The following is a 26,416-nucleotide window of genomic DNA, read 5'->3' on the forward strand; positions in this document are numbered from 1 at the left end:
AAGCAATATAAATAGGCTCCCATCAGAATTAAAACAAGTAGAAAAGAAAAGACCGAAATTTAGAAATGGAAAGTAAAGATGAATACAATATACTATAAGAAATAGGAAATGGACAGTGGTGATACAATAAATTAGAGAAAATGGAGCGGATAGATGATAAATATATTAATGAAATTCTGAAAATAAAGTTAAACGATTTCGAATATGAAATGGAAAAAAGTTAGAAAACTCAACAATTACTTGTAAGATTTTGAAAGAGTAACAAGATTCTTTTAAATTGTTGAATTGTGAATATATTGATAGCACTCTAGATCTATATAGTTTATGAATGAGATGATCAATTAGATAGATTCATAGGGAATGATTATCCAGCTTGAACATTGTTGCTTGTAATCAGTGGAGAGAACACTTACACCATCCTTGAGCAGGTCTTCTCTCTTTTTGATGAATGAAAATTATGTATTGCTTTTTAAAAGAATTTTAAAAAAATATTTTCAGCTTTATAACGAAATCAAGCTCAAAGGTTTCATTAAAAACATTAACATGATATATTCTATTTTTTCTCTTTGAATATGATTCTCTTTTCCAAGTTACAAGTGTGATTATGATAATAAGAAATTATTATACAAACTTTCATTTATTTATTTATTTTTGAGACTTTTTTGTCATTTAACAAGATGTTGATTATTTTAAAATTAGTGATTAATTATATGCAATTATATGATTTTTCTTTGTTTTTTAAATTTAATTTATCTCTCTATTTTTGAACTTCTTTTATAAGATTTTTTTATTGTTTGATTTTTTTTCAATATTATTAAATTTTGTTAATCAGTAATTAGTTTTGCAAATTGTTTTGCTATTTTTTAATGTTTTCTTAGTCATTAACTACTTTTCTTATTATTAGAAAAAGCAATCAATTATATACGAGATTAATGATTTCGTATCAAAATTTCAGTTAGTTTGTTAAATTTGTGCAACTTTATTTTCAATAATATTGTTTAGATTTTTTTAGGAGAATATTATTAGATCTTATTCATTGACAATTAGTTATGCAAATTTGTTTATATTTTTTTCATTATTTTAGCTTAATTTTGAAACATCTTTTGTTAATAAATGAGATTTTGTGCACATTCGATATATGATATTATGATTTTTTTTATTGATAAATGTGATTTCAATCAATCACAATGCTTTATGCTTAACTTATTATTTTACTTATTTATGAGAATCTTTTTTATCTGTTTTCAAAATCTTTTTAATTTATAATTTTTTCATCCATGAATATAGCAGTAAATAAACACTCTTCAAAAGGAGTCGATGGCAGGATAATTGGTGGAGACAAAGATGGAGGGAGGGGTTAGTAGGGGCTCGATCTTTTTTATTTCGTCCTTACAAATATTGAGCATCACTAGTGTCGGGTGGAGAGTCATAGCCAAAGACCACATCTGAGTTGGAAGAGTCGAAACTCGGAAGTGGAGACAGCACCCTTCGAGCTAGGGGATGAGCCAGGCAAGAAGACAACGACAGCTCGCATTCGCTTCATCACTTCCAACATGAGTGTAAGAGTAAAATTTACGTTTTTTATACTTTTATGGATTTCATATATCAATCCCCTTAAACAAAAGTTTACTTTGGAAAAAGTGGAAATTTTAAATTTAGCCTTAATCGTGGAGATAGCTTAGAGAAGTCAAGACATTTTTTCTGTCAAGTCTGTAAATTGATGGTTTGAAGTACCATTACAAATGCCTTCGAGATGTGCATAAAGGGGCACACCCTGCAAAAAGTGTGAGCAACTTCATTATATAGGAATCCATGTAGAAGTTTCGGATAAAGAAGATGAAATCCATTTAGAAGTTTCGGAGACATAAAGGTTTCACTTTTAGTTAGTGCTTTTATTTTAGACTACTGCAAGCTGTGACTTTCTTGAACGTCTACGAGCAGGCCTTCCACCTAAGTTGGAATCCCATTTACAAACCGTAAGCCATGTCAAGGTCATCTTGTATAGTGATTTTTTCTTAATTACTGAATCTCCATCTTCATGTTGAGCTTAAAAAAAACAAATTATTATGAAAATTTGTTATATCTTTTTTCGTTATTTTAACTTAATTTTAAAATATCTTTTATTAACAAATGAGATTCTGTACATATTCGACACATTGATCGTGCATGATAATGTGAATTTTTTTATTGATAAATGTGATTTCAATCAATCATGATAGCGTATGCTTGACTTGTTATTTTACTTATTTACCAGAATTTCTTTGACCTGTTTGGAAAATCTTTTTAGTCTATATTCTTCAAATTTTCTTTGCTAATTGTAGGTTATTTTATTAGCCATGCAAATTAAAGAGGTTGAGCAAACAAAACAAGGATTTAAACATACTTACTATTATGCCACTACTCTTATATAAAAATGTTAGATTGATTCACCAAATCCAAAATACTTTGATGAAACATAAAAGTTGCATGGTAACCTCAAAACACATTTGTTCTTGAAGAATTTAAGGAGATTGGAAGAGCTTGCTTATCGTCATACGTAAATGAAAGCACTACTAATTTCCACTGGCGAGGCAGGAACAGAAAATATATTAGTAAGTATTCGAGTGATCTGCCAAACAAATTATCTGGGCTGCCATTTGGTTTGACTTCACAATTTTTTGAGTTAAGCCCAAAGAGAAACCCAAACCAGAAAATTTACTTTTGGAAGCCATTGACTTCCCTTTCCAACCTCATTTAATAAGCCCAAGGACAAATCCAGAAAAAAGGAAGGAAACAGAGAGCTCAAAGCAGCAAAAGAGAGTATTGTTTTGCCTAATTACGTGAGTTTCAAGTGCTCTTGTAGCTGCCATTTCCACTATCAAAGGCTTTTTGACGACAATCTTCTTTATTTCCACTTCTCATCATGTTTCTCTTAGAAATTAACCAGACTACTCATTCAGAACTTACAGTAGTTTTGACTTTTAGTATTTGTTTGCATGAGGGTTTATTAAAGAAAGAATATTTAATGCTGAAAGTGAAATTTACCAACCATATTTCGTCATAACACCCTTTAATTATTTTATCAGTTTTGACAATGTTGAGAGAAAAACACAAATTACAGAAGAAATTCATATGCTTTTGACGAATAAGAATAAAGTGTACAGCAGGAAACTAGCATCATTTCTTCTATTAACATAACAAGCTAAAGCTTAAGGATGAGCTCATCTAGTTAATTAATTAAACTAAAGTCAAACTTGTACCTCTTTTTGATTGTTTTACCTCTATTTATAGCAATACAAGTAACTTGATTATTCACCTTAATTATGAATTAATTATGTAACTTTGTTTAAGGTTTGCATCAAAATTTAATATTATAATAATACAAATATAACCATTGATTATTATTGTAATCATTATGTAATAAAGTCATCGTTTATTATAAACTTATTTTGGACTGAGCTCAAACATTGAAAGAAGAGCCCAAGTTTGGCGTTTCCCGTTTCTGAAACGAGCCCAGCTCAACTTTTACTAGACAGTTCTGACCTCTTGTTATGACCTTCTAACTCGTATTTGTCACCCAAGGACCATTGGTTTTTGCTCTGGATGTGCATGGGAGGAAGTAACACTGCCTGAACTGAACCACCGCGGAGGAGCAGCAGCTTCCTGCTCCATCTTGCTCTTCCCCTCTCACCACCACTTTCTCTGACTCAGATAGCCTGTAACCGAACAAGGCTTCATATTGACTTGATGAAAAATTCACAAACATTGCAAAACTCGTTAGATTATCTCACTATGCCATGGGTTTCTTGTTGCTAATATAAGGAGTACGAGAACATTGCCAAGTAGTTGTAGCACACTCTTCACGGGCGCCTGTTGTTTTAGAAAGGAGAAAAAAACCAAAAGAAATCAAGATTTAAGGTGCAAAATCATCTTTTATCGTACTATCAAAACCAAGAATTCAACTTCACACGTAGCAATTTTGGATCTAAAATGAGGGAGGTAAACAAAAAGGTCGGGCCTATCGTGTGCTGCGTCCTGGCCCAAACTATTGGCCGATTGACCACTCGTAAGCTATCACCGTGATTAATTAATGCATTAGAAAGGAAACAATTGCGAAGACTTAGGAACTGAAACTAAGAAAGATACAGTTAACTAAACTGGAGAGCATGAGGGACCCCTCTTCAGCATGAACACAATGCCCAGAAAGAAAGAACTAATTAATGATGGGTAGGAAAAGATTGAAAAGAAATTATGGCCAAGAGTTTATGTCAATCTTATCATGGATGGCCAACCATAACCATCGTGGCCTAAATCTTCTGTTTCCAAGAGGAGAAGCAAAAGTTGTATTAGATCAATCAATTAAGCTTAAATTTTTCTTTTACATTTGTGATTCATATATACCCTTCATACCTCGATTTCTTTAGCCAACGGCATTTTTACCTTCTTGTTTAAGAAAAAAAATTTTCTTAACTAAATATCTGAACTTTAGAAAATCTGGGTTTCCTTGTCTTAATTTCTAAAACAATAAAAGCTAGGCTTCCCATCAGGATAATACCTGAAAAAGATTGCACTCATCAACTAAATAAAGTAATGCTGCCTACTTCCTAGAACCGGATGCCATTGAATCAGGTGGCCTAATCTTGGAAAATAAAACATTACACCATACAAGTGAATCCTAACTTTGATTATAAACCCTTTTGGTTTTCATCTGTGTTTGCAAATGCAGATTAATGTGCGGATGGGAAAGAAGTGGAGATCACAAACTAGGGTATAATCTTCTAAATAAATTGTTGTATCACTGCAAATGTATTTAGTGATTCATACAAAAACAGTGAGATGCCTTTACTGAACTTGAATCAATCAGATACACTTCTCATGGCTAAACCCCATTCCCAACCTTATAAGAGAAAACTCAATCTTTTCAATAATCAGTAATGACTAGGCCTGTAATTTATTAACTAGAAAATGCAAAATAAAGATTTCTAGCCAGTAAGGAAATCCCAATCAAATAAAGTAAAAGAAAATGAGCAAACGCAGATGACAGATTTATTCTGCTTCGGCTATAAAAGGTTCACCAGATCAATTCAGAGTCAAATCATTCAAAAAGAACATGACACAGAAAAGTATTAGAAGGTCTTACAAGGGCTGGCTGGTAATGGATTTGGAAACTCTCATTTCCACTCATATTTAGCACCGATTACTTAATACTTCACCAGGCAGTTACGCATGCAAAAATATTGGAAAAGTGTATTTTCAAGAAATGAGCCCGCTTCAAGTAAAATTGGCACATTTAACAGTAGTTCATGAGAAAATCGGCATAACTTTTGTTTATCTTTTGGGAGAGAGGGGGTGTTGAGATTAATCCTGTTACCCCCATTTTATTATTTACAAAAGGAAGGTAAAAAACACAGACCCTGCTCGATACCAATAAGCAGAAAGAAAACTGGTATGAAACCAGAGTTAAAAAATTAACAAAAATAGTACTCGGGAAAAATGGACAAAAATAAAAAGGCATCAATATAAAAAGCTTCCTCCACTCTTAGTTTGAAACAAGTTCCCTGAGAAACTAACTAGCCGCCATCAAAAATTATGAAAGCCCACATACTCTAACTTTCAAGAATTAAGACAGACAATTGAAATGATATTAAACTCCTGTGGCTACTGAAACGCAAGTTTCCATTATTATTACCAGGAATATTATTGAAAGGGATTGTTGGCATCTAAGGTAAGACAATAATTATTAATGAGAACAAGCACCTATAGATTAAGATATGCTAGCAAGTGAATCTTGGTATTGATTGAACCAACAAGCATTACACTTATTTAACCTTCAAAGAATGATACCGTTTTTGACAAGCACCTAAAAGATCCTAGATATGAAGCATGGGCTGACAAAGTCTTCAAACTCAGGCTATGCAAATTTTTAAGTGAGATAATGAGTTTATTCTTGTGAAATGCCATGAAATTTTGTAAAATCAAAATGCATAGGCAGCAGAAAGATTTCCCCATGATAAAATCTCCAATTGCAAATGACAATCTAGTAAATAAAAGCTAAAAACATATCATAAGGGGTGCCGAAAACAGGAATAAAAAAATGCAACCAACTAATAAATTTTAAACCTTATCAGGTGCTCCACTTGAAGCTCAAAGGAAGAATGCAGTGCCTTCAATAATAAATCAAGTATCTGATTAGGGATTGCAAATTAACTATACGGCTTGAAACTCTGCCCCCCACCGATGTAGGGAAGCCTGTCAAACATTATAAGCAATCAACAGATTAGAGAACTTACAAGACCGAGAATTCGGCATACTGAAATAAAATGCCTTGAAAGAAATTTGCTCTATTTCATCCATATTTCTGTTCATATCTGATGTCTTAAAGGACTAGCATAAAAAAAAAAAAAAAAAAAAAAAAAAAAAAAAAAAAAAAAAAAAAAAACCACTAAAACTCTATCCCTACTTTACCCCTTTGCGCAACACAAAAGAAATTAAATATCTTTCTTCATACTTTTCCTTTTTCTTTACAAACATCATATTTCATTATACCTCAAAAAAATGAGGTCTCAACGTGCCATACCCTACAAAGCTCCCAGATATTCCAAATTCACTAACACCATAACCATCCCCTGCAAACACCATCATCAAACTATTTCAGCTCCGGACATGAAAAGATAACCGAAAAAATCCCAAAATAAGTAAAAACAACATTAAAACACATAAAAGTTAAGAAATTTGGTGACAACCTTTGTATCTGGTTATCTGTTAAGCATCTAAACGCAGATCTATTTCTGTACAAAAAAAAAAAACAAAAACAAGACAAGTTAAAAACAAACTCAGTTATCAGCTAATGATCCTTGGAACAAACAAGTTCACATGATCATTTAGATTAAGCGACAGACCTTAACAGGAGCGTCGGCAACACGATAAGCATCAGCCGTTGTACCAACCAACCATAACCCAGGAAAAACAGCCTAAAAAACGAAAAATAAAAAGAATAAATGTTTATCACAAAATCAAGAACAAGAGACAGGAAAAAAACAAAAACACAGAAAGATTTGCTCTTACATCAAGTTGTTTCTGAATATTCTTGGGCCTTTTCTTGGGCCTTCTAGCGGGCCTCGAACCTGTCATCACAAAGATATCTTCTTCAATCTCTTCCCTTGATAAAGCTATCCAAAACTTCCTCTTTTCTTTCTTTTCTACAATCCCTCCATTTTCAGCCAAACCCCTTAATCTCATCGACTTCGGCGCTGCCGTTTCACTCACCTTCTCCATCGCCGTTGTCACCACCGCCGTCGTTTCAACCACGACCTTCCTTGGCCTCAAATTCCACGGTCTCTGCACCGTCTCCTCATCCTCTTCTTCTTCAGCTTCATTTTTGTGCGGCTTTAACGGCTGCTCTTCTTGTTGTTGTTCTTCGTCTTCACCGTGGCTTTGTTTGATGGGTTTTGGTGGGGGAAGGAAAGATAAGCGTTGAATGCGGGTGGAGCGTGACCCGACACGCGTCGGACGGAGACGGTCGTGGTCCGAGTCGGATTCAGGAGAACGTCGGTGGTCGGCACTGGAGGTTGAAGAACCACCACCTCCGTGGGTCCCCCATTTAAGAAACGGAAAGTTGAAATTGTGTAAAGGCTGAGACTTTACTGGTGCAGTTGCCATCAAAATAATAAAACGAAAACCAACAAAAAGAACAACTATACATAAACGACGACGCTTCTTTGAACCTAAAAAACACAGAGAGAGAGAGCGCGGTGGAGGAAGTGGCGGAGCAAAGGAAGAGCAGCCAAGGAGGAAGAAATATTAATGTGTTTGTTGAAGAACCGAAATTTTGCGTAGGTCACTTATACAAAAGCGGGAGCACCCGGGTTTTTTTCCGTTATGGCATTTTTGACCTTGATCTTTTATTTATTTACATTTTTGTACTCGAAGGGAGATGCTACGCTGGTGTTGTACTTTTTGACGGTTTTGTGACGTATGATTTGCATATGTGGGTGTACTTTAATTTTAAGCGTCCGATTTACTTTACACCGTTTACATGTGGGACCCATCGACTGTAAAATCAGAGCGGTTGATTTAATAGAAAATTAAAATATATATGTTGAACAAAAAATAATTGAAATTTAAACAATTTTTAAAAGAAGCAAGATACAAACTTTATATTAATAGCAAATGTGATCGTGCTATTAATTTTCACTTACTCTTTCTTGAATTGTTGCATGCAAATATTTATAAATGATGTTGATATAATCCTAATAAGAGGTAGTCAATAATTAATAAACAAATTGTCAAGCAGTTATGATAAATGGTTAATGGTTTATGATTATTTATGGATAAGAAAATTTTTTTTTTTAAAGGATGAGAATCATGATAAGGCACTTAGAAACTAAATATATCTTATCAGATACATAGACGAATTATTCCCTTATTATTAATGATCATTTTTTTCAATTTTGATTCTCAAACTTTATTGTTTAGCCTTTCGAAAAAAACTTTATTGTATAATATATTTGGTAATTAGAAAATGTTGTCAAATATTTATCTCTAATACATGAGTAATAGGCCGAGAATAATAAACCATTTTCTAGATTTATTAATTACAAAAACAATTCTTATTGTTGTGAGGGATTTAGATTTGGACCCATCTATGGTTATATAAATTCCAACACTAAGATAACTTGCATATTTATATGTAATAAGCTTAAGGGAAAATAGAAAAAAAAAATACAAGCACGAATAATTTAATTTCATAAGAAAAAACTACAAAAACAAGTATATCAAGGTGTAAATCTTGCATAGATTTGGTCAATATACATTTCTACATAAAAGTGAAATTTTTGTACTTTCCACATTTATCTTTTTGAAAAAATTAATTCACGTTCTAAATATTCACTGCTTATTAAGTATTTAAAGGAAAAAAAATTCAGTTTCCCTTAGCTAATCATTTAAATATATGTATAACCTTTTATTTTGAATGAAAATATGGTTTTATATATTGCTAACCTGAAATTTACACTAGGAAAATATGTTTTGTACTTCTAAGATTAAATTATTCTTTTTTTCCATTTAAACTTGGAAAGGTAGAGAATACAGATCAGCAGGGAGAACAGCAAAGCTTCCACAATGAACAATTGATAAACGTTTCTTAAGTATTTCTTCATTTCCAAACTATCCTTTGTCCTCCTGCTAGGTTTGCTAATCGGGTTTTTTCTTCACGTGGATTTTATATTTTGTAGGTATAATATTTTTAAAAATTCATTTTTTTAAAAATAAAAAATTATATTCATATCATATTATTGTATCGTATATAAAATTATCAAATATAATATCACGGTATTAGCCCTTGATTGGTAGGTTTTCAATTGGGAAAAGACTAATCCCAAGGTTCATACTTTGGAAGTTGTCAAATATGAATAGAAAATTGAGTAGAAGAGAATTAAGTGCGCAAGGGCCAAAACGTGAAAATTGAATACATATACAAGAAAAGAAAATTCCAAAAGTCAAAGGAATACTACTCTTTGAATCGGATGGTATCTAGCTAGAAGCTTTGTTTGTTTCAAGTTAAAATATGATTCGAAAACAAAAAGTGTCTGCTACGACCTCTGCTCTGATAACCGAAAGGAAATTTCACGTGAGAAAATGATAACTTCTTTGATGGGTTAAGTTTGGAATCTCCCTAATGCCTTCGTGGAAAATAAACTACTTATTTTCCATCGTAAACATAGAAAATACTAACTTTTTTATTTTATTATTTATCACTTTCATCCTTCAAAGCTCTTTATTGCCACTTTATTTCTTAAATTATTATCTTATTTAAAAAATAAATTTAAGTGTTGATGAACTTGAATCAAATTAAACATATATAAAATATAAATAATTTGTATATATAGTTAGCATAAAAGGAAGCTCTTTTGGATTAAATAAACTTTTATTTAATTGATATAACTTTTAACACAAATTTGCCATCAAATATATCAAATATGGCAGTGGATATATATTTTTTTTGAAGTAAACAGTGGATAATTTAATAGTAAGAATTCAAAAATAAATTAGTCAAAGTTAAGCCCCACTTGCTTTTTTTTTTCTTTTTTATCTATTCGTTTTTCTTAGGTTGGTGCATTGAGGATAGTTTTTTAGTTAACCCAACTTATTTTTTGAGTTAAATATAAAAAAAAAAAATTTTGACAACTGATAAAACACAAAATAGGCATAATGGTTGAAAAAAACTTCAAATTATTTAAAAAAATTCAAATAAGTCGTGAATACGTTTAATTAAATTTATATATATATATTTTTTAATCAAATATGTCAAATTAATTATTATTAATCAAAATATCGTTTATCTTTTTATGTTAACATGGTGTTGGTATACAATATTAAAAATACCGTATCATTATGTCATAGTTACTATCCATTATCGTATGTCAATATGTCATATTAATATTATGAAATATAAAATGATAAGTAATAATAACTGTTCTATTTGATTCAAAAAAATATAAAAACATAATTTAATACAATAAAATAATAAAATTTTATTTAAATTTTGTAATAATTCAACATAAGAGTTTAAATGAATTTGAGTTTAGGTTAATATAATAAATATGATTAGTACACAATTGAGACTTATTTATTGATTTATATAAATACTAATATTTTTATGATGATTAATATTTAATAATATTGAATTTTATTATATTTGGTAAATATTGTTATATTTATACTTTTTATTGTAAATTTGAATAATAAAATCATATTTTACTTGTACATGTTTTAATTTAATTGTTCTAATGATATTAATCATATCAATTGCATGTTAATTATATTAATTAATACAAATTATAAATCATATAAATTTTAATTGTATTAATTATATCGCATCGTATAAAATTTAACACTACACATTTTATAAATGTGTTAATCTTATCGTGTTATATTACACATTTATTAAACGTATTAGTCTATCCTATGTTTACATGACATGGAAATACAAACTGTTAAGTCTACATAGTACAATGATTTTTGATATTTTATTTACTTTTATTTGTGTAATTGTTACTATTATTATTGAAAAAAAAAGAGTAAGGTTTCTAATTGTAGGAGAAAATAAAGGAACAAGATTTGATAAATGGGAATGTGGTATGACTGATTGGCAAATTATCAACTGTATGTAATAAATTGTATTTGAGGTGTAAAGATAATTACAAATTAGATACATATTTAATATAATATAATAAATCATAGTTATTATGTTACAAAAACATGAAAATATTACTTGAGATTTAAAAATCGAAAACATGGTGATTACCATATTTTAATATAATATTATAAAAATTATTTACGAATTTTTTAACAATTGAGATCTCTCTTTATATATAAAGAATTTCGATTCCATATATGAAGGCTCACAAAATTTTATTCAAGAGAGATTTCACTCCTCAACAACAAACTATATTTAACTTGAATTAAAAAAGTTTTCATTATAATTTTCCATGTTGAATTAAAGATAAAAAAATTTATTGATTTAAAAAAAAAATTATCACGAGTCAAAATTTAAGTCTAATTTCGTACAGCCTTAAGCTTTAAAAATGCACTATATTTTACTAATGTAAAATTTATAATATTTTATTTCATTCAAAATTAATAATATTTTATCTCATTTAATTGTATCTGTTGTACTGACTATTTACCTTTAAAAAAGAGAAACTCTTATTGTGACAAAAATATTATTAGTAAAAAAAAAAAAAAACCACACCTTCCGATGGGGTCTGTTGACCCTGTCTGGTGTCTCGCGTTTCAAGCCCCTCCAAACCGTTCGACTAGTCAATTTTTGTCAACTAACGACAGGTAATGCCTTCTTTTCTTCTTTCATTTTGATTGTAAAACCTTTTTTTTTTTTTTTTCTAAATAATGTATAAATTTGTTGGGTACAATAATGATCTTATATTTTTTAATAAAAAATAAAAAAGTTAAGACCAGATCATTTTTTTCATTGTGGGCTGATTCAATCATTGATATAAACCGAATAAATACTGGGCTTGGGCCACCTGACCGACCCGACACAAACCCATTTTTCATCGTCCCATGATTGCGCAAACACCAAATTGGCATTCGCATCTCCAAATTCAAAAAAAATTTCTGTCCCTCAAAAATTCTTTTTTTTTTAATTGAATTTTCCGCTCAATTAGCCCTAAGCCCTTGAAGACACTCTTAAGTCTCAAGCTTCACTCGCTTTACATCATTTCCTCTTCATTTTCCGAAACAAATCCTTACCAAAACTGACAAACGAAATGGAGAAAACCGAAATCAACGGTCCGATTTTCCCTTCAAGCTCCACAAGTAACGTTCGCGCGGTTAGATCGCCAGCTCCTCCTCTTCAACTTAACTTCAGTAGCCGAGCTGTTCAGGTACATATCCCTGCAGGCTGCAAAAACCCTAACTCTTTGTGTTTCTTTAGGGTTTTAGTTTTTTTTAAATTATTTTATATCTTTTTTGCCGCTTTTAATGGTACTGTAATCAGGTACTACGTTCACATTTGCTTGCATATAATTGATTGTATTAGAAACTGTTTTTTGCAAATAGTAGGGTTTAAGTTCAATTAATTTGTTTTTTTATTTAAATTTAGTTGAGGTGAATTTATAGCGTATGTAATGATAGAATGTACTATTATATAGCTTGGGTAATGTTTACCGGAGATTTATATTGTGAGAAATTATATTTCGTTCTAATTTAAATTTCAGGAAGCTTTGGAACGCTTGGCTTCCATCGACCTTACTGAGTTATTCAATGAAGCCAAAGTTGAGTACTGCCGAGCAACTAGAGATTTAAGAAGCTGTGGACGTTATGTACAGTATGTGTTGAACTCGTGTGGACATGCCTCATTATGTGTGGAGTGTAGTCAACGGTGTGATCTTTGTCCAATTTGTAGAATCCCATTGATAAAAAATGGTAATACTAGAATTCGCCTTCGCCTTTATGATGACTGCATAGATGCTGGCCTCATTTCGAGAAGAGGTGATGAGAGGTTTCAAGATAAAGAAGATAGGGATAATCAGCTGACTGCTGATGTTCAACGTCTTTATTCTTTTCTTGATGGAGCCTTGGAGAATAACTTGGTTTCTTTGGTTTGTCATTGTATCCTTTTGCTGTTTTTTTATGTCAAGTTTTAGTATATTGATTTGTTTATATTTTTATAACATGTCCCAAATACTGCTGTCTTGGGCATATGTTAGAAATTCATGTTTCCTTTAACAGAAAAAAAAAAAAACAGATGTCACAGATATATGTATGGATGAAACTGCTGTTTCCAGTGATGCTGTCACTGCTTTGTTGCTGGATGAGAAGGTTGTGAAGGATTGGGTGAAGCGGACATTTAAAAACATTGCAATAGAACTTCAAGGGATATGTATCCTTATAAATTTTTTGAAATTCTTTGAGAACTATACTATTTTGGTAATTTGCCCATGCCATATATGTTGGGTGTTCCCTAACTGTTTTTATCAGATTATCTTGAGGTAGAAGAGATGAAAAGTAGGTTAGGTTCCCTTCTAAAGTTTTCAGTACATCTAGCCGGCTTATCCTGTGTACTTGAAGTTTTGGAGTCATCTTTCAAGGGCCGTCTTTTGGCACAGCTCCATGACTTGCACCACCTTCAAGAGAGTATATTGAAGACAAAGCAGGTTTGGTTCAAATAAGCAAACTTTGTACCGTATTTTACCATCTCTCAGTTGCAATATGTTTGTAGCAAAGTCTCAGAACCTGCAATCTTGAAAACCAACTAATAAAAGAATGGAGTGTAGAATTTGTGAGAAACTAATCAATGTCATTTGATCATTGTACTTATCTGAACTTCTGGTGGTAATGCTGCTCTCTGTATTTTTTGTCTTTGAATACTATACATTATTGTGTCATTAACATCATTAAAATTCTCATTTTAGCATTTCACTGGAAAATTGAAGAAAGAGTGTCTGAGTAAACCTTACAGCTTATATAGGTATTTCCAGTCATGCAATTATCAATATTTTCTGACAGTATTTTTTCTAAATTTTCAGCATCTTGAGATAGCAATATGGTGTATAAGGCATCAATTCTTGGAACATGTGAGGTCTCGTCATACTAACTTCACATCCTGGCGTAATCTTGTCCGTGAAAGGAAATCAGCTGCAATTAAGCGTGCATGGCCTGATGTGGTAGATCACTCAGCTGACCCCACCGGACTGGCTGGTTCTCTTTTCATTGAAGATGCACTAGCAAATCTTGAAATAGAGCAGGCATATGACCAGGAGATAGGAGAAGAGTCAGATTTTCCATTTTTGCAGAAGAACGGAGCCTTGCCCTTTTTTAGGTCTAAAATAGAGGGAATGACAGGATGTTATCCTTTCGAAAACCTCCGAGCTGCTGTGGACATACTCTTTCTACGCGGTAGTTCTGATTTGGTGGTTGCAAAGCAAGCAATTGTATCCTTGTCTCTTTGATGTGATCTTCATTTAGGGTTCTTGTGTCGATTGGGTATATTTTAGTTAGGCGAATTTCTATAATTTTCTTAACTGAGATGCAGTTACTATATTACCTGTTTGATCGGCATTGGAGTATGCCTGAAGAAGAATGGAGACATATTGTGGATGACTTTGCAGCCTCCTTTGGTATAAGCAGGCATTCATTGCTTGAATCATTCACTTTCTGTCTTCTGGATGATCACTCAGATGAGGCTTTGCTGGTAATTTCTGTAATTATTCTTGCAAAAGCTTGTTGAGTCTAAATGCCTATTTTTGCTTGTTGCCATGGCACTGTACACATTTCAGATTAATCATATAAACTTGTGCCTATTTCATTTGCTCCTTTAACTTCCTGTGACCTCCTAATTAAATCGATTGGTCCGATTATTACTATTGCCATTAAATTATACTATGGTGTGTAGATTGGTAGGTGACTTTCCAGGTTGCATACGGAAGTGACTTTTGCAGTATATCTAAATGCTTTCTATTCTAACATGAATGCTCAAGCGTTGACATAAGCTGTACCTGTACTGACAAGATGTGAATATAGCATACCTTTGTTACTATATAGTGGATTTTACTTTTGCTGGTTAAATCTCAAACTAATTGGTATCATGTTTTATGTTCGACCACTAATTTTGTCCATAGTAGGTTCTTTTGTTTTCACCCAGAATAAATGGTCATTTCCTTTTTTAATTGTGAATGCTCAAGCTTTGACATAAGCTGTACCTGTACTGAGAAGATCTGAATATAGCATACCTTTGTTACTATATAGTGGATTTTACTGTTGCTGGTGAAATCTCAAACTAAATGGTATTTTGTTTTATCTTTGACCACTAATTTTGTCCACAGTAGCTTCTTTTGTTTTCACCCAGAACAACTGGTCATTTCTTTTTTTAATTGTGAATTCTAATAGACTAATATCTAAGTGAATTAATATAGTTCCTCCAACTCCACTCTCTGCCCAATCAAAGAAAAATGTTTTGAGCTTAAAGAATCCAAAATAATTATTTAACTATATTACTGTGGTCCATTGTCTTGTATGGAATCACAGTGCTTGTTGAATTTAGGGGATGCCAATAAGGAACTATTTTCTGTCCTTCCAGCTATGCTCATTCACTCTTAATATTATTATATGTTCTGATTATTTTCCCTAAATCATATTTCTTAGGAATGTCATCAACTTCTTCCAGAGATCTGTGGCCCAGCAACTCATCCTAAGATTGCACGAGTTCTGTTAGAAAGGCAGAATCCTGAGGCAGCTCAAATGGTTTTACGTTGGTCTGGTCGTGATGGTGGATCACAGTTGGTTTTGCTTAGTGAGGCTGTCACTATTGTTCGGGTGAAAGTGGAGTGTGGGCTTTTGACGGAAGCATTTACATATCAGCGAATGCTTAGTACAAAACTCCGGGAAAAGAAGTTCAACTATGGACCAAGTGGGGAGGCATTTGATGGTCTGAAAGGTCAATGCAGGTCCTGGATGGACTGGATAGAAGTATTGGTCACTGAGTTTTGTTGTTTATGTATTCGGACGAACTTGGTAGATCGAATGATAGAGTTGCCGTGGAATTCTGATGAGGAGAAATATATCCACAAATGCCTGTTAGATTGTGCTGCTGATGACCCTTCAACTACTATTGGAAGTCTCCTTGTTGTGTTCTATCTTCAGGTAAATTAGAGAATAATGAAAGATTAATGAAGGGATATCATCTTGACTCCTATGTTGTTAATGTGATGTCTAGATGTGTACTGCATGGAATGGTGTAACATTTGGGCTCTATGGGGTAAAATGGGGGCTGTATGTTGTTGGCTACTCATCTTATGTTTATGCCTTTCATTCTTATCGTGATTTACATTTTATAACTGTTAGATGCTATATAATTCTCTTTATTGCCTGATACTATGGATTGCTCATCACTTTCAGGATTGCTTCTTTCTAGGTTGAATAGATGATTATTACTATGTATTAATTGCAATAAATTTTATCAGTGTATCACTCAAGCTTATGAACTTGTTTTCTGTTACTAATCCAGCGCTATCGATATGTTGAGGCATATCAAGTTAATCTTAAACTTTGGAGCTTGGAGCAAGACTTCATTTCAAATGATTCTGTCAATGAAGAAGTTCTATCCAGAATGGAATCACAATGTCAGAAAAGAAAAGAATTGGTTGTAAGTGCTTTGAACTTTGAGGGTATTCTCATTGCTGCTATAAAAGTAATTCAATTCTGTCATTTTTTATTGGTTTCTTTTTTTTTTTTTTGGGAGGGGGGTGGGTGCTTCTTTCTTCATCTTTATGGTTTTGGATTTGATCTTGTTTAATAAACTAATTTAAGAATGAATTTGTTTTCCATGCTTGGTGCAGTTTAAGGGCACTGGTAGCAAATAGCATTCATGATGAAACTACTGACTTCCTTACTTTTTCTTCAACAGGATAAAGGTATAGAATTGCTGCCAGAAGTCCTGCAGCAACAAGTAAAGACTGGTACATTGTCTGATATAGTGGTTGCTTCTGGTCAAGAGGATGAAATGCCAGCAAGATCTAGTCTTCCCGAGTTGCAAGAACCAAAGTCAGCCTGTTTGTTGGTTCCCTCCACTTCTGATTCCATTTTTCTACGAACAGACCATATGGCTACTCCTTTGAGACCACCAGTTTTTGAAATTCCTAAAATATTTGGTGGATATGTTAACAATTCTCACATTCAAGCTGGTAACCAGGGATCTTCTTCAATTCTCCAGGGGAGGTTATTTGCAGATGCAGAAAGAGTATCAAATGTTGAAGTAGCCAAAAACATCAAATTTGATGACATCTCAAGTTCTGGACTTTGTCGTGCAAGTCTCACATATGCTACACCATTAAAAGGAATCAGTCAGAGTCCATCGAGGGAGCTTCCAAACAGACACCTTCAAGAAAAACAATCTGATAAAATCATTTCAGAGGGTGAGCAAAATGGTTTTGTTAACCAAATCCGCAATACAAGTCCTCCATATTCCCGAAGGGTGACAGCTAATCCTGTATCAACACCTAGCAATAGCTATGGTTTGTTTAAAGGTTCTGCAAATAACCTGCGTTCAAATATTTCTAGTAAGAGGGGCCAATCAGATAGAGATGATGGACATTGGAAAGTGCCTCCTACAGAGGACTTAATGGATGTCTCTTGGAGGTAAAGATTTTTAATTTCTTTTCTTATTCTCTCTTTCCTTTGCAACTGTCTTATGTTAATTCTCTCAATATGGTTCTAGATGTCGTGATAGCTACAGATGGGTGGAACTTTTACCATATCATCTTGTCACCTTGTTTATGATTTTTGGCCTATTTGCAGCCATGGAGAGAGGTCTTCTGAGGACAGAAATGCAAATGTGGGGCTGAGATGGAGATCTGATGAAACTAGTGATGAGGAAGAGCAGAGTCCAGAGAGAACTGTAGAAGTCGGTGCAACCCCCATGAGGGGATATAGAACAAGGAGATTTGCCCGAAGATGAAAGATCTCATTGCCAATGTAATACACCATTCTCTTATCTGAATATATATTCTTGCCCTTTTCGTAACGAATGAACCAGAAGTGACCAAGTGACCCAAACCTGTAAATTTGGGGGAGAGTTACTTTGCTCATGTTTCACAGTTTCCATGGGAGAGGGAGAAAGGTCCAACTCTGCCATATACTGGTCTGGTATTCGCATATATCACAAACCCAGAGCAGCGGGGCAATGGGCCATGGTTGTCTTCTTGATATCATTATGAAACAAAGTTTTTGGATAATTGAAGGGGGATCAATTCATCAAGGATCACCCATATTTTTTTGTATTTTTTTTTTTTCTAAAAGTGAGCTCAAGGCAGCATTTTTCATAGTTCTCAGTTTGTCGAGCTGTAACCCAACTTTTCTATCTTTTTATGTTTCTTTCAAAAAGAAAAAACAAAGTTTTGCATGCTGAATTAGAGAAAGAATGTTTAGTCGAGGAATCAAAATCAATGGAGTATTCGGTATATGCTTTAATGAGTAAGAAAAAAAAAAAGTTTATTTAATCCTTCGAATGTAACCGACTTTATTATATATTAAGTTTTATATATTTGAATATTTGATTTAATGATAAGTATGTATATTTTTCTTAAAATAAAAATCAATGATAAAGTAAGGGGATAAGAATCAACAATTAATATGTTATGAAAGGACATAAAACTCAATTAATCAAAATAAGATGAGATAAATAAATGATATATAATTACCCTTTATTTTTTAAAATGAAGATCTCAAATCAAAGTTTATGCATGCATTTTACGTTTTTTTTATTATTTTTATTCTCTACTTTATACTTCCTTGGAAAAAACAAGAGAGTAATCTCAACAATTAAAGAAAAGCTTTGTGGACTTTTAAAAAGACAACAATTAAGAAGCAAACAACCTTTATATTTATAGATATAGATATAGACATAGATATAGATATAGATATAGATATGTACGTACGAATGTAATTGGTGCCCCATTTCCTGCCCCCTCTATGAAATTATGCCATCTGTCCAATAAATGGAAGTTATTAACGGCACGTTAACTCCCTTCTTTTTTTGCTTTTCCAATGTTTCCAATCGTTACTCTCCAGTTTTTGCTACAATCTCAATAATCCCGAAGATTTGCATTCTATATGAACAGCTCCAAAACTTCGTACCCAATGCAGCGGAAACCAGGAAAAAAAAATGTCTGAAGCTCTTCAACTCCCCATTGTTGACTTGTCCTCACCAGATTGCATCTCAACTGCCAACGCTATCCGTCAGGTTTCTTTCTTTCTTTCTTTTGCTTCTAGCATGTTAAATATAATGTTTTTTCTTTTACTCTTTGTTCAATCCTTAGGTAGTTGCAGTTTGGATCTGTAAATTTATTGTTGTAAAGATGCTGTTTAGGAAGCTGGAAACAGCACAACCCTGCACGTATGAAGGTTTATGTGCCTCCAAATGCAATAAAATTTGCTTTTCGGATTAGGAGATTCAACTTGCTCTCAGAATTGGCTATAATATTTGTATCTCAACAGGCTTGCATGGACCATGGTTTCTTCTACCTTGTGAATCATGAGGTGGAGGAAGAATTGCTTAAGGAAGTTTTTGAGCAGAGTAGCAAGTTTTTTTCACTCCCAGTTGAAGAGAAGATGAAATTGGCTAAAAAGAATCACAGAGGTTACACAGCGCCCTATGCTGAAAAACTCGATACTTCTTTAAATACCAAAGGTATTTTTTAATTAACATTCTCTTTTTCTTCTTATTGTTTTTTACTTATTTTTTCTTAAGTTGCCTGTTCAATGATCATGTCAACGAGTTTGATGTGAGATACTAGTGGAATTAAACAGAGACCAAAAAAAATGAACTTGCTTGCTGATCAGGATCTTTATGCTTTTGATTTTGAATTCTTTTCCTATACTCTGTTTGTGACCCATTATTTGGATCTACCCATTTTAGTCGAGTTACTTTGCTTTGTTTCTTCCTGATTTATATATATGATGCAAGATTGTACACTTGTGACTGGTTGGAAAACAGGTGACAGTAAAGAAAGTTTCTATATTGGTCCCTTAGCTGATAACCTCAACCAGTGGCCTTTAGAAGGTATGTATGGTTTTCTTATGCAAAAACATTTTGTAAAAGTTGTCCCAAATTTCTTGATTCATCCTTTGTTTAGATAGTTTCTTCATATAAAAAGTTTAAATGAGTTATAATCAGATGTTTTCTGGCAAGGAAATTTCAGAAGATCTGCCATCTTGGAGAAGCACAATGGAGACTTACCATAAGAAAGTGCTGTGAGTCCCCTGCTGTTAATTTACATGTTGGTATTTGTGGTTTTCTGATGAGAATAAAAATTGCTCATTGATTATATATTGCTTGAAAAATTCTATGAGATACCTCTGCCCGTAGGACATTATTTTAGTGGCAGAAGTATTTCAGAATTCGAGCTTGTAGAATGAAAAGACTGCAAGATTTACATGGTGGCAAATTTGCTGCCTCAGGTGTGCTGGGACTAGATTAATTTCTTTAATTGCGCTGGCTTTGAAATTGGATGAGGATTTCTTTGAAAAGGTGGGAGCACTGAATGAACCATTGGCATTTTCTCGCATGTTACACTATCCAGGTATAATAGCACTAATTGTGTTCTTTATATTTGTTTTAGTCATTGATTGATGTGAAGTTTTTATGGAACCTTTTTTTCCTACTTTTTCCTTTTCTTCATTAAGATTTTGCCTTGTACATGTAGATATTTAACAAAACTTTCCCTTCTAGTGAAGAAATATGTGGATAAAAAACAGATGATGAGAAGTTCAGAGCCGTAAAACCTTAAAAGATGACGTTCTGTTTCTTGATTTTGATGTTAGGGGACTTGGACTCCTCTAGTGAAGAAATATATGGTGCTTCTGCTCATTCAGATTATGGAATGATCACTCTTCTGGTGACTGATGGTGTTCCAGGGCTTCAGGCATGTTTCCTGTCAATAATATGCAACCCCTAAATTCTGAATTTCGATCCAACATCTCTTTCACCTTTGTGCTAACAGGTTTGCAGGGAGAAATCCAAGAAACCACAAGTTTGGGAGGACGTGCCAAGCATGAATGGGTGAGTATAAATGGTGGCAGATTGTTCATGTGCAGAACTACTGGTTTAAATGGAAACCACATAGTTATATCTTGTCAAATCCAGCCTCTTAACATTGGATTTGAATCTGCAGGGCATTCATTGTTAACATTGGGGACATGATGGAGAGGTGGACCAATTGTTTGTTCCGGTAATTGAGTTGCCTTTTATTTTAAATAGCTTTGGATGCATCTCTTGGAGGATTTTACAAAATAACAATGTCACTGTCTGTGTATCTCCTCTAATTTCTGTCATCAATTTTTAGGTCAACACTGCACAGAGTGCTGCCACCTGGACAAGAACGCTACTCTGTAAGTTTCCTGTTCTACTTCCATTGTCATTTCTTGTCTGTGGTTAAGAATAATCGTTGCACATCATCTTCTGGAAAGTTCAATTACGGTAGAAAGTTTTTGTTGAATATTCTTTTAATTTTGGCAAGCTTCACATCGGGGTGATATTATCTGTTCATGATGTGATGATTTGATGAGGACCAAAAGATTGAATTGAAGTGCAGTCACTTCTCTCAGAATCCATTCCAGTCCAAAGTCTCCAGTAGAATTAATAATCGTTGCACATGGTTTATTCTATCACTTTTCAATTGAGGGAGGCCTTTCTCTGTCGTGAAAGCTTTATTATGCAACATTTCAGGTGGCATTCTTCATAAATCCCAACAAAGACTGTATCGTTGAATGCTTGGAAAGCTGTTGCAGCGAGTCTTGTCCCCCAAGGTATTGAAACTGGTGCTCTAGCTTGATGTTTATGGCGTTAATTATAGTTAAAAGTTCAGCACATCTTACCTGTTTATCCCCAATAACTGAAATCTAACAATGGGGTTGTTCGGTTCTAATACAACTGATAGGCAAATAAGATCTGCATTGTGTTGTTTGCCGTTTTCCCCTGATGGCTTATTCAAGAAAGCTGATGGGCAATGTTGCACGTTTTTATTGCATACGCATCTCATCAACAAGGGGAGGTAACATATTTTTGTTCTTACCTGCAGATTTCTACCCATCCGTTGCTTAGACTACCTGGAAGAGCGCCTTAGACTTACATATGGCTCCTAGTTAAAAGCCAAGTGCCGTTTTCACAGATTGCATGCTACATCTAGTTGTGTCAAGCTCTCTGGTTATAAAGAAATTGCAAACATTGCAGTATCAATACTTTCACAGCTACAGAGGAGCAGCCCTCAGTAATAATGATACTGTAATAATCAGACCAATGACAATAACAATGGAAGAAACAGAAAAAAGACTATCTAATTTGCTTGTTCTATGTATTCTTCGCTACCAAAATTCATTGCAATTATCTTTTAGTTCCTTATAAAATGGATAGAGAGAGATTTGATTCTAAGCATCTTGTGGCTGATATGGCATAACATCAAGACAATTTAGGAACAAAGATTGGTATAACCTATCCCAAGTGGATGCTAGATGCTGGGTTCCTGTTCACCATGTAAAAGTGAACAGGAGCGGAGGGTAAGCCAACAATGGCCCCCGCCCCCAAAATTTTTAAAAATATTTATTTTTTATATATATATTTTATCAATGACTCTCTCTCAAATTTTTTAAAATTTTTATTTATTATATATAATTAATAACCCATTCAAAATAAATTTTTTATTTAATAATTAATATAAATAAAAAATCAAACAACTTCACAAATTTACTTAATTTTACCTTAATTTAAGTTTTTTTACACCTCTTTCTCTTTTTCTTTTTCTCTTATTTTTTATTTTTTTATTTTTATTTCTCTTTTCTTATAATTCACTATTAAAACACACTTTATTCTTGAAAAGAGATTTATGAGCTTATGAGTTTGGATAAGCAAAGACAGAGATCACCCATAATTATTATGTAAAATTAAGTTACTTTTTGAATTGTGTCAGAGATTAACAAAAACAAAAAAGTAAAAGAATTATCACTTGATTGATAGATTAATTCACCTTATTTTGACTCTTTCGATTTTTACAGCAACTACAAAAAGAGTCTTTTCAGTAATAAAAATTATGAAAATAAGACTCCGAAATAAAATAGATGATGAGTTTCTTGTAGATAATTTAGTTGTTTATATTGAGAAAAATATTACTAGCCTTTTCAATACAGAATTAATAATTAATGAATTTAAATTTAAGAAACATCGTCGAGTACAATTTTTTTAAATAATTATTATAAAATTTTTTATTTTTTATTTACATATTATATAAAATTATTATTTATTATAAATTTTTTGATCGTTAATTAAATTTAACATATTAATTTAAAAAATTTTTAGTTTTAAATTTTTTTTATTTTTGACCTCTAACGAAAATTGAATAACTCCGTCCTGAGAGTGAATATCAGATTCCACCAAACCTTGCATTTTGCGTTGAAGGCCTGTCCTTACGAATGCGGCTGATTTTGCACATTCTGGCCCTCGAAAAGACTTAAACCAGCGGCCAGCTTCTCCTAATGCTTAGGGCACTTGGGAAAGTAACGAGTGAACCTAGAAGGGTGACAGGTCAAATCTGAAAGACAGATGAGAAACGTGGTACTGCAATAATTCTCATGTGTCACAGCTTCCAAGGAGGTAAGGGTCAAGTGGGACATATCAGTTGTGGCATTTCAAGTGTCTGGCTGGCTTTGTGGAAAATATAGCAATAAGGCTGATTAGATTATCCAAATTCCGCCTTCACAGTCAAGTTCATTGCCAGTCATTCATGTCCATTGTTAAGAGTCTTTTCATCTTAAAGGAAAAGGTTCTGCTTCTGAAGAGTTGAGAGCTGAATTGGAATTCATCAGGCATACGTTGACCATGGAGTCTTCGTATTATGAATCAAGGGGTGGAGGAAGAACTGCCTAAGAAAGTTTAGGAGCAGAGTAACAAGTTTTTCTCATTCCCAGTTGAAAGAGAAGATGAAATTTGCTGTCAAGAATCGCAGAGATTATACAGGGATCTACGATGAGCAAAATACGTGTGCTATGATTGGTGACAATGAGAAAGGGATTAAAATCCTTAAGAATTTTTTTCGAAAAATAAGAATTATCTTCAAAATTCATAGCTTATTCATGTAAATATATGTATATTTAATTATTTCATATATACCAAGACTTTATATAATTCGTCACAACGATTTTAAATATATTATTACAATAAATTTGGATTTGTGCAGTATATGTATTTATATTGTAAACATTTAAAAAAGTGTTGTTATTTAAAACTTTAAATTACTCTTTTTTTTTAATTTTCAACAACAATTAGTAAAATGTAGTTAGTGTATGCAGCTTCTATAATTGTATTTTATTCAGAATGCTATAAAAAAATTGAATTGTGTAACCAAACTCGAAAAAATGCCGTTATAAAGTAAAAAAAAATTACATCTAAAAAAATTTGAATAGTACAATATAAAAAAAAAGGCAAAAGTCAAATTTATTGTAAAGTATAAACTTTAATTCTTATTTTTTCTGGTATATCTAGACTTATTGATTAAAAAAATTTTGTATAATTAATTTAAGCATTTTTTTAGAGTTAAATTTACGACCTTAAAATCAAATCAAGTAAAAAAAATTACTAGAACGCCTAAGATTTACAAACTATTAGATTTAAAAGATAATTTCATTAAAAAAAAATCTTTCTCCATAGAAAGTATATAGCACACTATGAAAGTCACAATTAAGGTATTAGATTGATCAAGAATATTCTATAATTTAATTTCCATGCTTGAATCTTCTAAAATTGAACTTGATTTTCTATTGCATAAAGCTAACTTTATATATACAAATTACAAGTGAGACATACTGGATTAACAATGTTGTATTTAATTTATCAGATTTCTAATTTAATTAGGCCACATCTAAAGATGTCAAGGAATGATATAACAAAGAGTCTATTTTGAAATGTTCATGTGCAAAACCAAATTTAAGCACGATGATGTTCAGATTAAAAAAAAATTAGTGACATATTTTGTTTATATAATTCTGTTGAATTAAATTTAAATATTGTGTATAATTTGAAAGTTATAAATTAAAACAAAATCAGAAAATTAATATATCGTTATTAAAGAGTTAAATAAATTAATGAAAGTTTTATTAAAAGAAAAAGTTTAGGGAGAAAATGAGTCATAATTTTTGGAATAATTTTACTCTAAAATTGAATTTGAAAAACATCATAAGGTAATAATGTATAAGGTTTTCATGTCGGGAAAAAATTAATTTCATGAATTAATTGAATAAATAAAGTAATCTTTTTTGTTGTCTTTCCAAAAAAAAGCACTTTTATCTTATTTTTTTAACTTATGATGTTATTTGTAAATTATCCTTATAGTTAAAGTGGCCTGACATTTTCCCTTTTTATTTTTTTCTCTTAATAAAATTGTTATTGATTTAGAAAGAATATTTAAAAAAAAAAAAGAAAAAATGCCATTCCCGGAATGAGAAATAAAGAAGCAACCAATCCTACGTTATGGTGGTTGAGTGATGTGGGCCTTTGAAGAGATGCACTGGGCTTTTCCTTAGCCGACAAATTTGTTCGATTTACACTAACGCAAGAATCTTCGCAACCTTTTTTTTTTTTTTTGCAAAATCACCAAACTCGGTGGAACTGATTTGAGTTGACCGGGTCAAAACAGAAAAATACTATTTAATCCTGACGCTAATTGGCCGATAGATTTTATTCCTTGGCGGTGTTTTTAAGCCTCAAGGCACAGAGCCAGCAACGGCTATCCTCGCCTTCCTCTTAGTCATCTCCTTTCTCACGCTTCCCACCTTCTCTCTCCTGCCGAACGCTATCCTTCTCAACGCACCACCACCGTGGAGCCGCCGCCGCCGCCGCTTCAGTGGAACAACCTCCTCCACGGTTAACACTTCTTCAATTCAACAGCATTCCTCGACAAACGCCAACGACGAGTCACAGAAAGCTTTCGATCTCACATTTCGATAAGCCATTCAAAGACTCCGGGTTCCAAGAACTACAACTACTTATATTCCTTTTGAATTATTTTTTACACTGTTATTGTTTTTTATTTTGAAAAACAAAAAGAATTGAACAGTAAAAATTAAGATACAAAATGAACAGAACGGAGAAAAGAAGTTGCTGGCTGGTGTCAGCCCCCCCCGATGCCACCAAAATGCAATTGCTGTTGTCATCTGGCTACACATTAATGATACACGTCTAATTCTTTTTTCCCCTTTTCTCTCTTTTCTTTTTCCAAATCCTTTTCCTACTTCAACTACTTAGTCTTCCTTTTCCTCCCACGTACAGATACAAGAATGACTATGACGACTAAGACTTGATGGGTTTTTCTGTTGTGTCAAGTACTCCTATGCCTCACGCTGTCAAGTCCATGGCTTCAATATATCACAACTTGAA

At 32.7% G+C, this 26,416-nt stretch overlaps 3 protein-coding genes across 4 annotated transcripts; 2 read left to right on the forward strand and 1 right to left on the reverse strand.

Annotated features, from left to right (window-relative positions):
* Positions 1 to 6,295: 6,295 nt before the first annotated feature.
* On the reverse strand, positions 6,296 to 7,804 carry LOC18606218 (chromogranin (DUF1639)). Its single transcript, XM_007039703.3, has 4 exons — positions 7,045 to 7,804; positions 6,879 to 6,950; positions 6,723 to 6,767; positions 6,296 to 6,605 (listed from the first exon to the last, which is right to left on the reverse strand). Exons 1-3 carry the CDS (start codon positions 7,636 to 7,638, stop codon positions 6,762 to 6,764), a joined length of 672 nt encoding a protein of 223 aa, XP_007039765.3. The 5' UTR covers positions 7,639 to 7,804; the 3' UTR covers positions 6,296 to 6,605; positions 6,723 to 6,761.
* Positions 7,805 to 12,085: 4,281 nt separating this feature from the next.
* On the forward strand, positions 12,086 to 18,404 carry HOS1 (ubiquitin-protein ligase). Its single transcript, XM_007039706.3, has 10 exons — positions 12,086 to 12,383; positions 12,717 to 13,110; positions 13,247 to 13,381; positions 13,480 to 13,655; positions 14,028 to 14,432; positions 14,534 to 14,692; positions 15,643 to 16,140; positions 16,505 to 16,642; positions 16,904 to 17,634; positions 17,794 to 18,404. Exons 1-10 carry the CDS (start codon positions 12,267 to 12,269, stop codon positions 17,951 to 17,953), a joined length of 2,913 nt encoding a protein of 970 aa, XP_007039768.3. The 5' UTR covers positions 12,086 to 12,266; the 3' UTR covers positions 17,954 to 18,404.
* A 622-nt stretch (positions 18,405 to 19,026) lies between these two features.
* On the forward strand, positions 19,027 to 22,423 carry LOC18606220 (kihadalactone A synthase LFS-like). Of its 2 annotated transcripts, XM_088804963.1 has the most exons (12): positions 19,096 to 19,237; positions 19,364 to 19,398; positions 19,492 to 19,684; positions 19,991 to 20,056; positions 20,196 to 20,247; positions 20,455 to 20,576; positions 20,818 to 20,918; positions 20,997 to 21,055; positions 21,168 to 21,224; positions 21,339 to 21,384; positions 21,722 to 21,801; positions 22,074 to 22,423. In XM_088804963.1, exons 2-12 carry the CDS (start codon positions 19,393 to 19,395, stop codon positions 22,135 to 22,137), a joined length of 846 nt encoding a protein of 281 aa, XP_088661089.1. In that variant the 5' UTR covers positions 19,096 to 19,237; positions 19,364 to 19,392; the 3' UTR covers positions 22,138 to 22,423. The 2 variants fall into 2 exon arrangements, with proteins under 2 accessions (XP_007039769.3, XP_088661089.1); XM_007039707.3 differs by lacking the exon at positions 19,364 to 19,398 and having other exon boundaries at positions 19,027 to 19,237.
* Positions 22,424 to 26,416: the final 3,993 nt, after the last annotated feature.

The sequence above is a fragment of the Theobroma cacao genome, chromosome 3 (assembly GCF_053813885.1).
Source record: "Theobroma cacao isolate CCN51 chromosome 3, ASM5381388v1, whole genome shotgun sequence".
NCBI classification, from domain to species: Eukaryota; Viridiplantae; Streptophyta; class Magnoliopsida; order Malvales; family Malvaceae; genus Theobroma; species Theobroma cacao.

Coding starts and splice junctions, on each gene's coding strand:
- LOC18606218 (XM_007039703.3), bottom strand. CDS start 7,638: ATGGCAACTGCACCAGTAAAGTCTCAGCCTTTACACAATTTCAACTTT. Junction 6,951..7,044: donor ATATTCAGAAACAACTTGAT/GTAAGAGCAAAT, acceptor TTCGTTTTTTAG/GCTGTTTTTCCTGGGTTATG.
- LOC18606220 (XM_007039707.3), top strand. CDS start 19,160: ATGTCTGAAGCTCTTCAACTCCCCATTGTTGACTTGTCCTCACCAGAT. Junction 20,577..20,817: donor TCGCATGTTACACTATCCAG/GTATAATAGCAC, acceptor TTTTGATGTTAG/GGGACTTGGACTCCTCTAGT. Junction 20,919..20,996: donor ATGGTGTTCCAGGGCTTCAG/GCATGTTTCCTG, acceptor TTGTGCTAACAG/GTTTGCAGGGAGAAATCCAA.
- HOS1 (XM_007039706.3), top strand. CDS start 12,267: ATGGAGAAAACCGAAATCAACGGTCCGATTTTCCCTTCAAGCTCCACA. Junction 13,111..13,246: donor GGTTTCTTTGGTTTGTCATT/GTATCCTTTTGC, acceptor AAAAAAAAACAG/ATGTCACAGATATATGTATG. Junction 17,635..17,793: donor TTAATGGATGTCTCTTGGAG/GTAAAGATTTTT, acceptor GCCTATTTGCAG/CCATGGAGAGAGGTCTTCTG.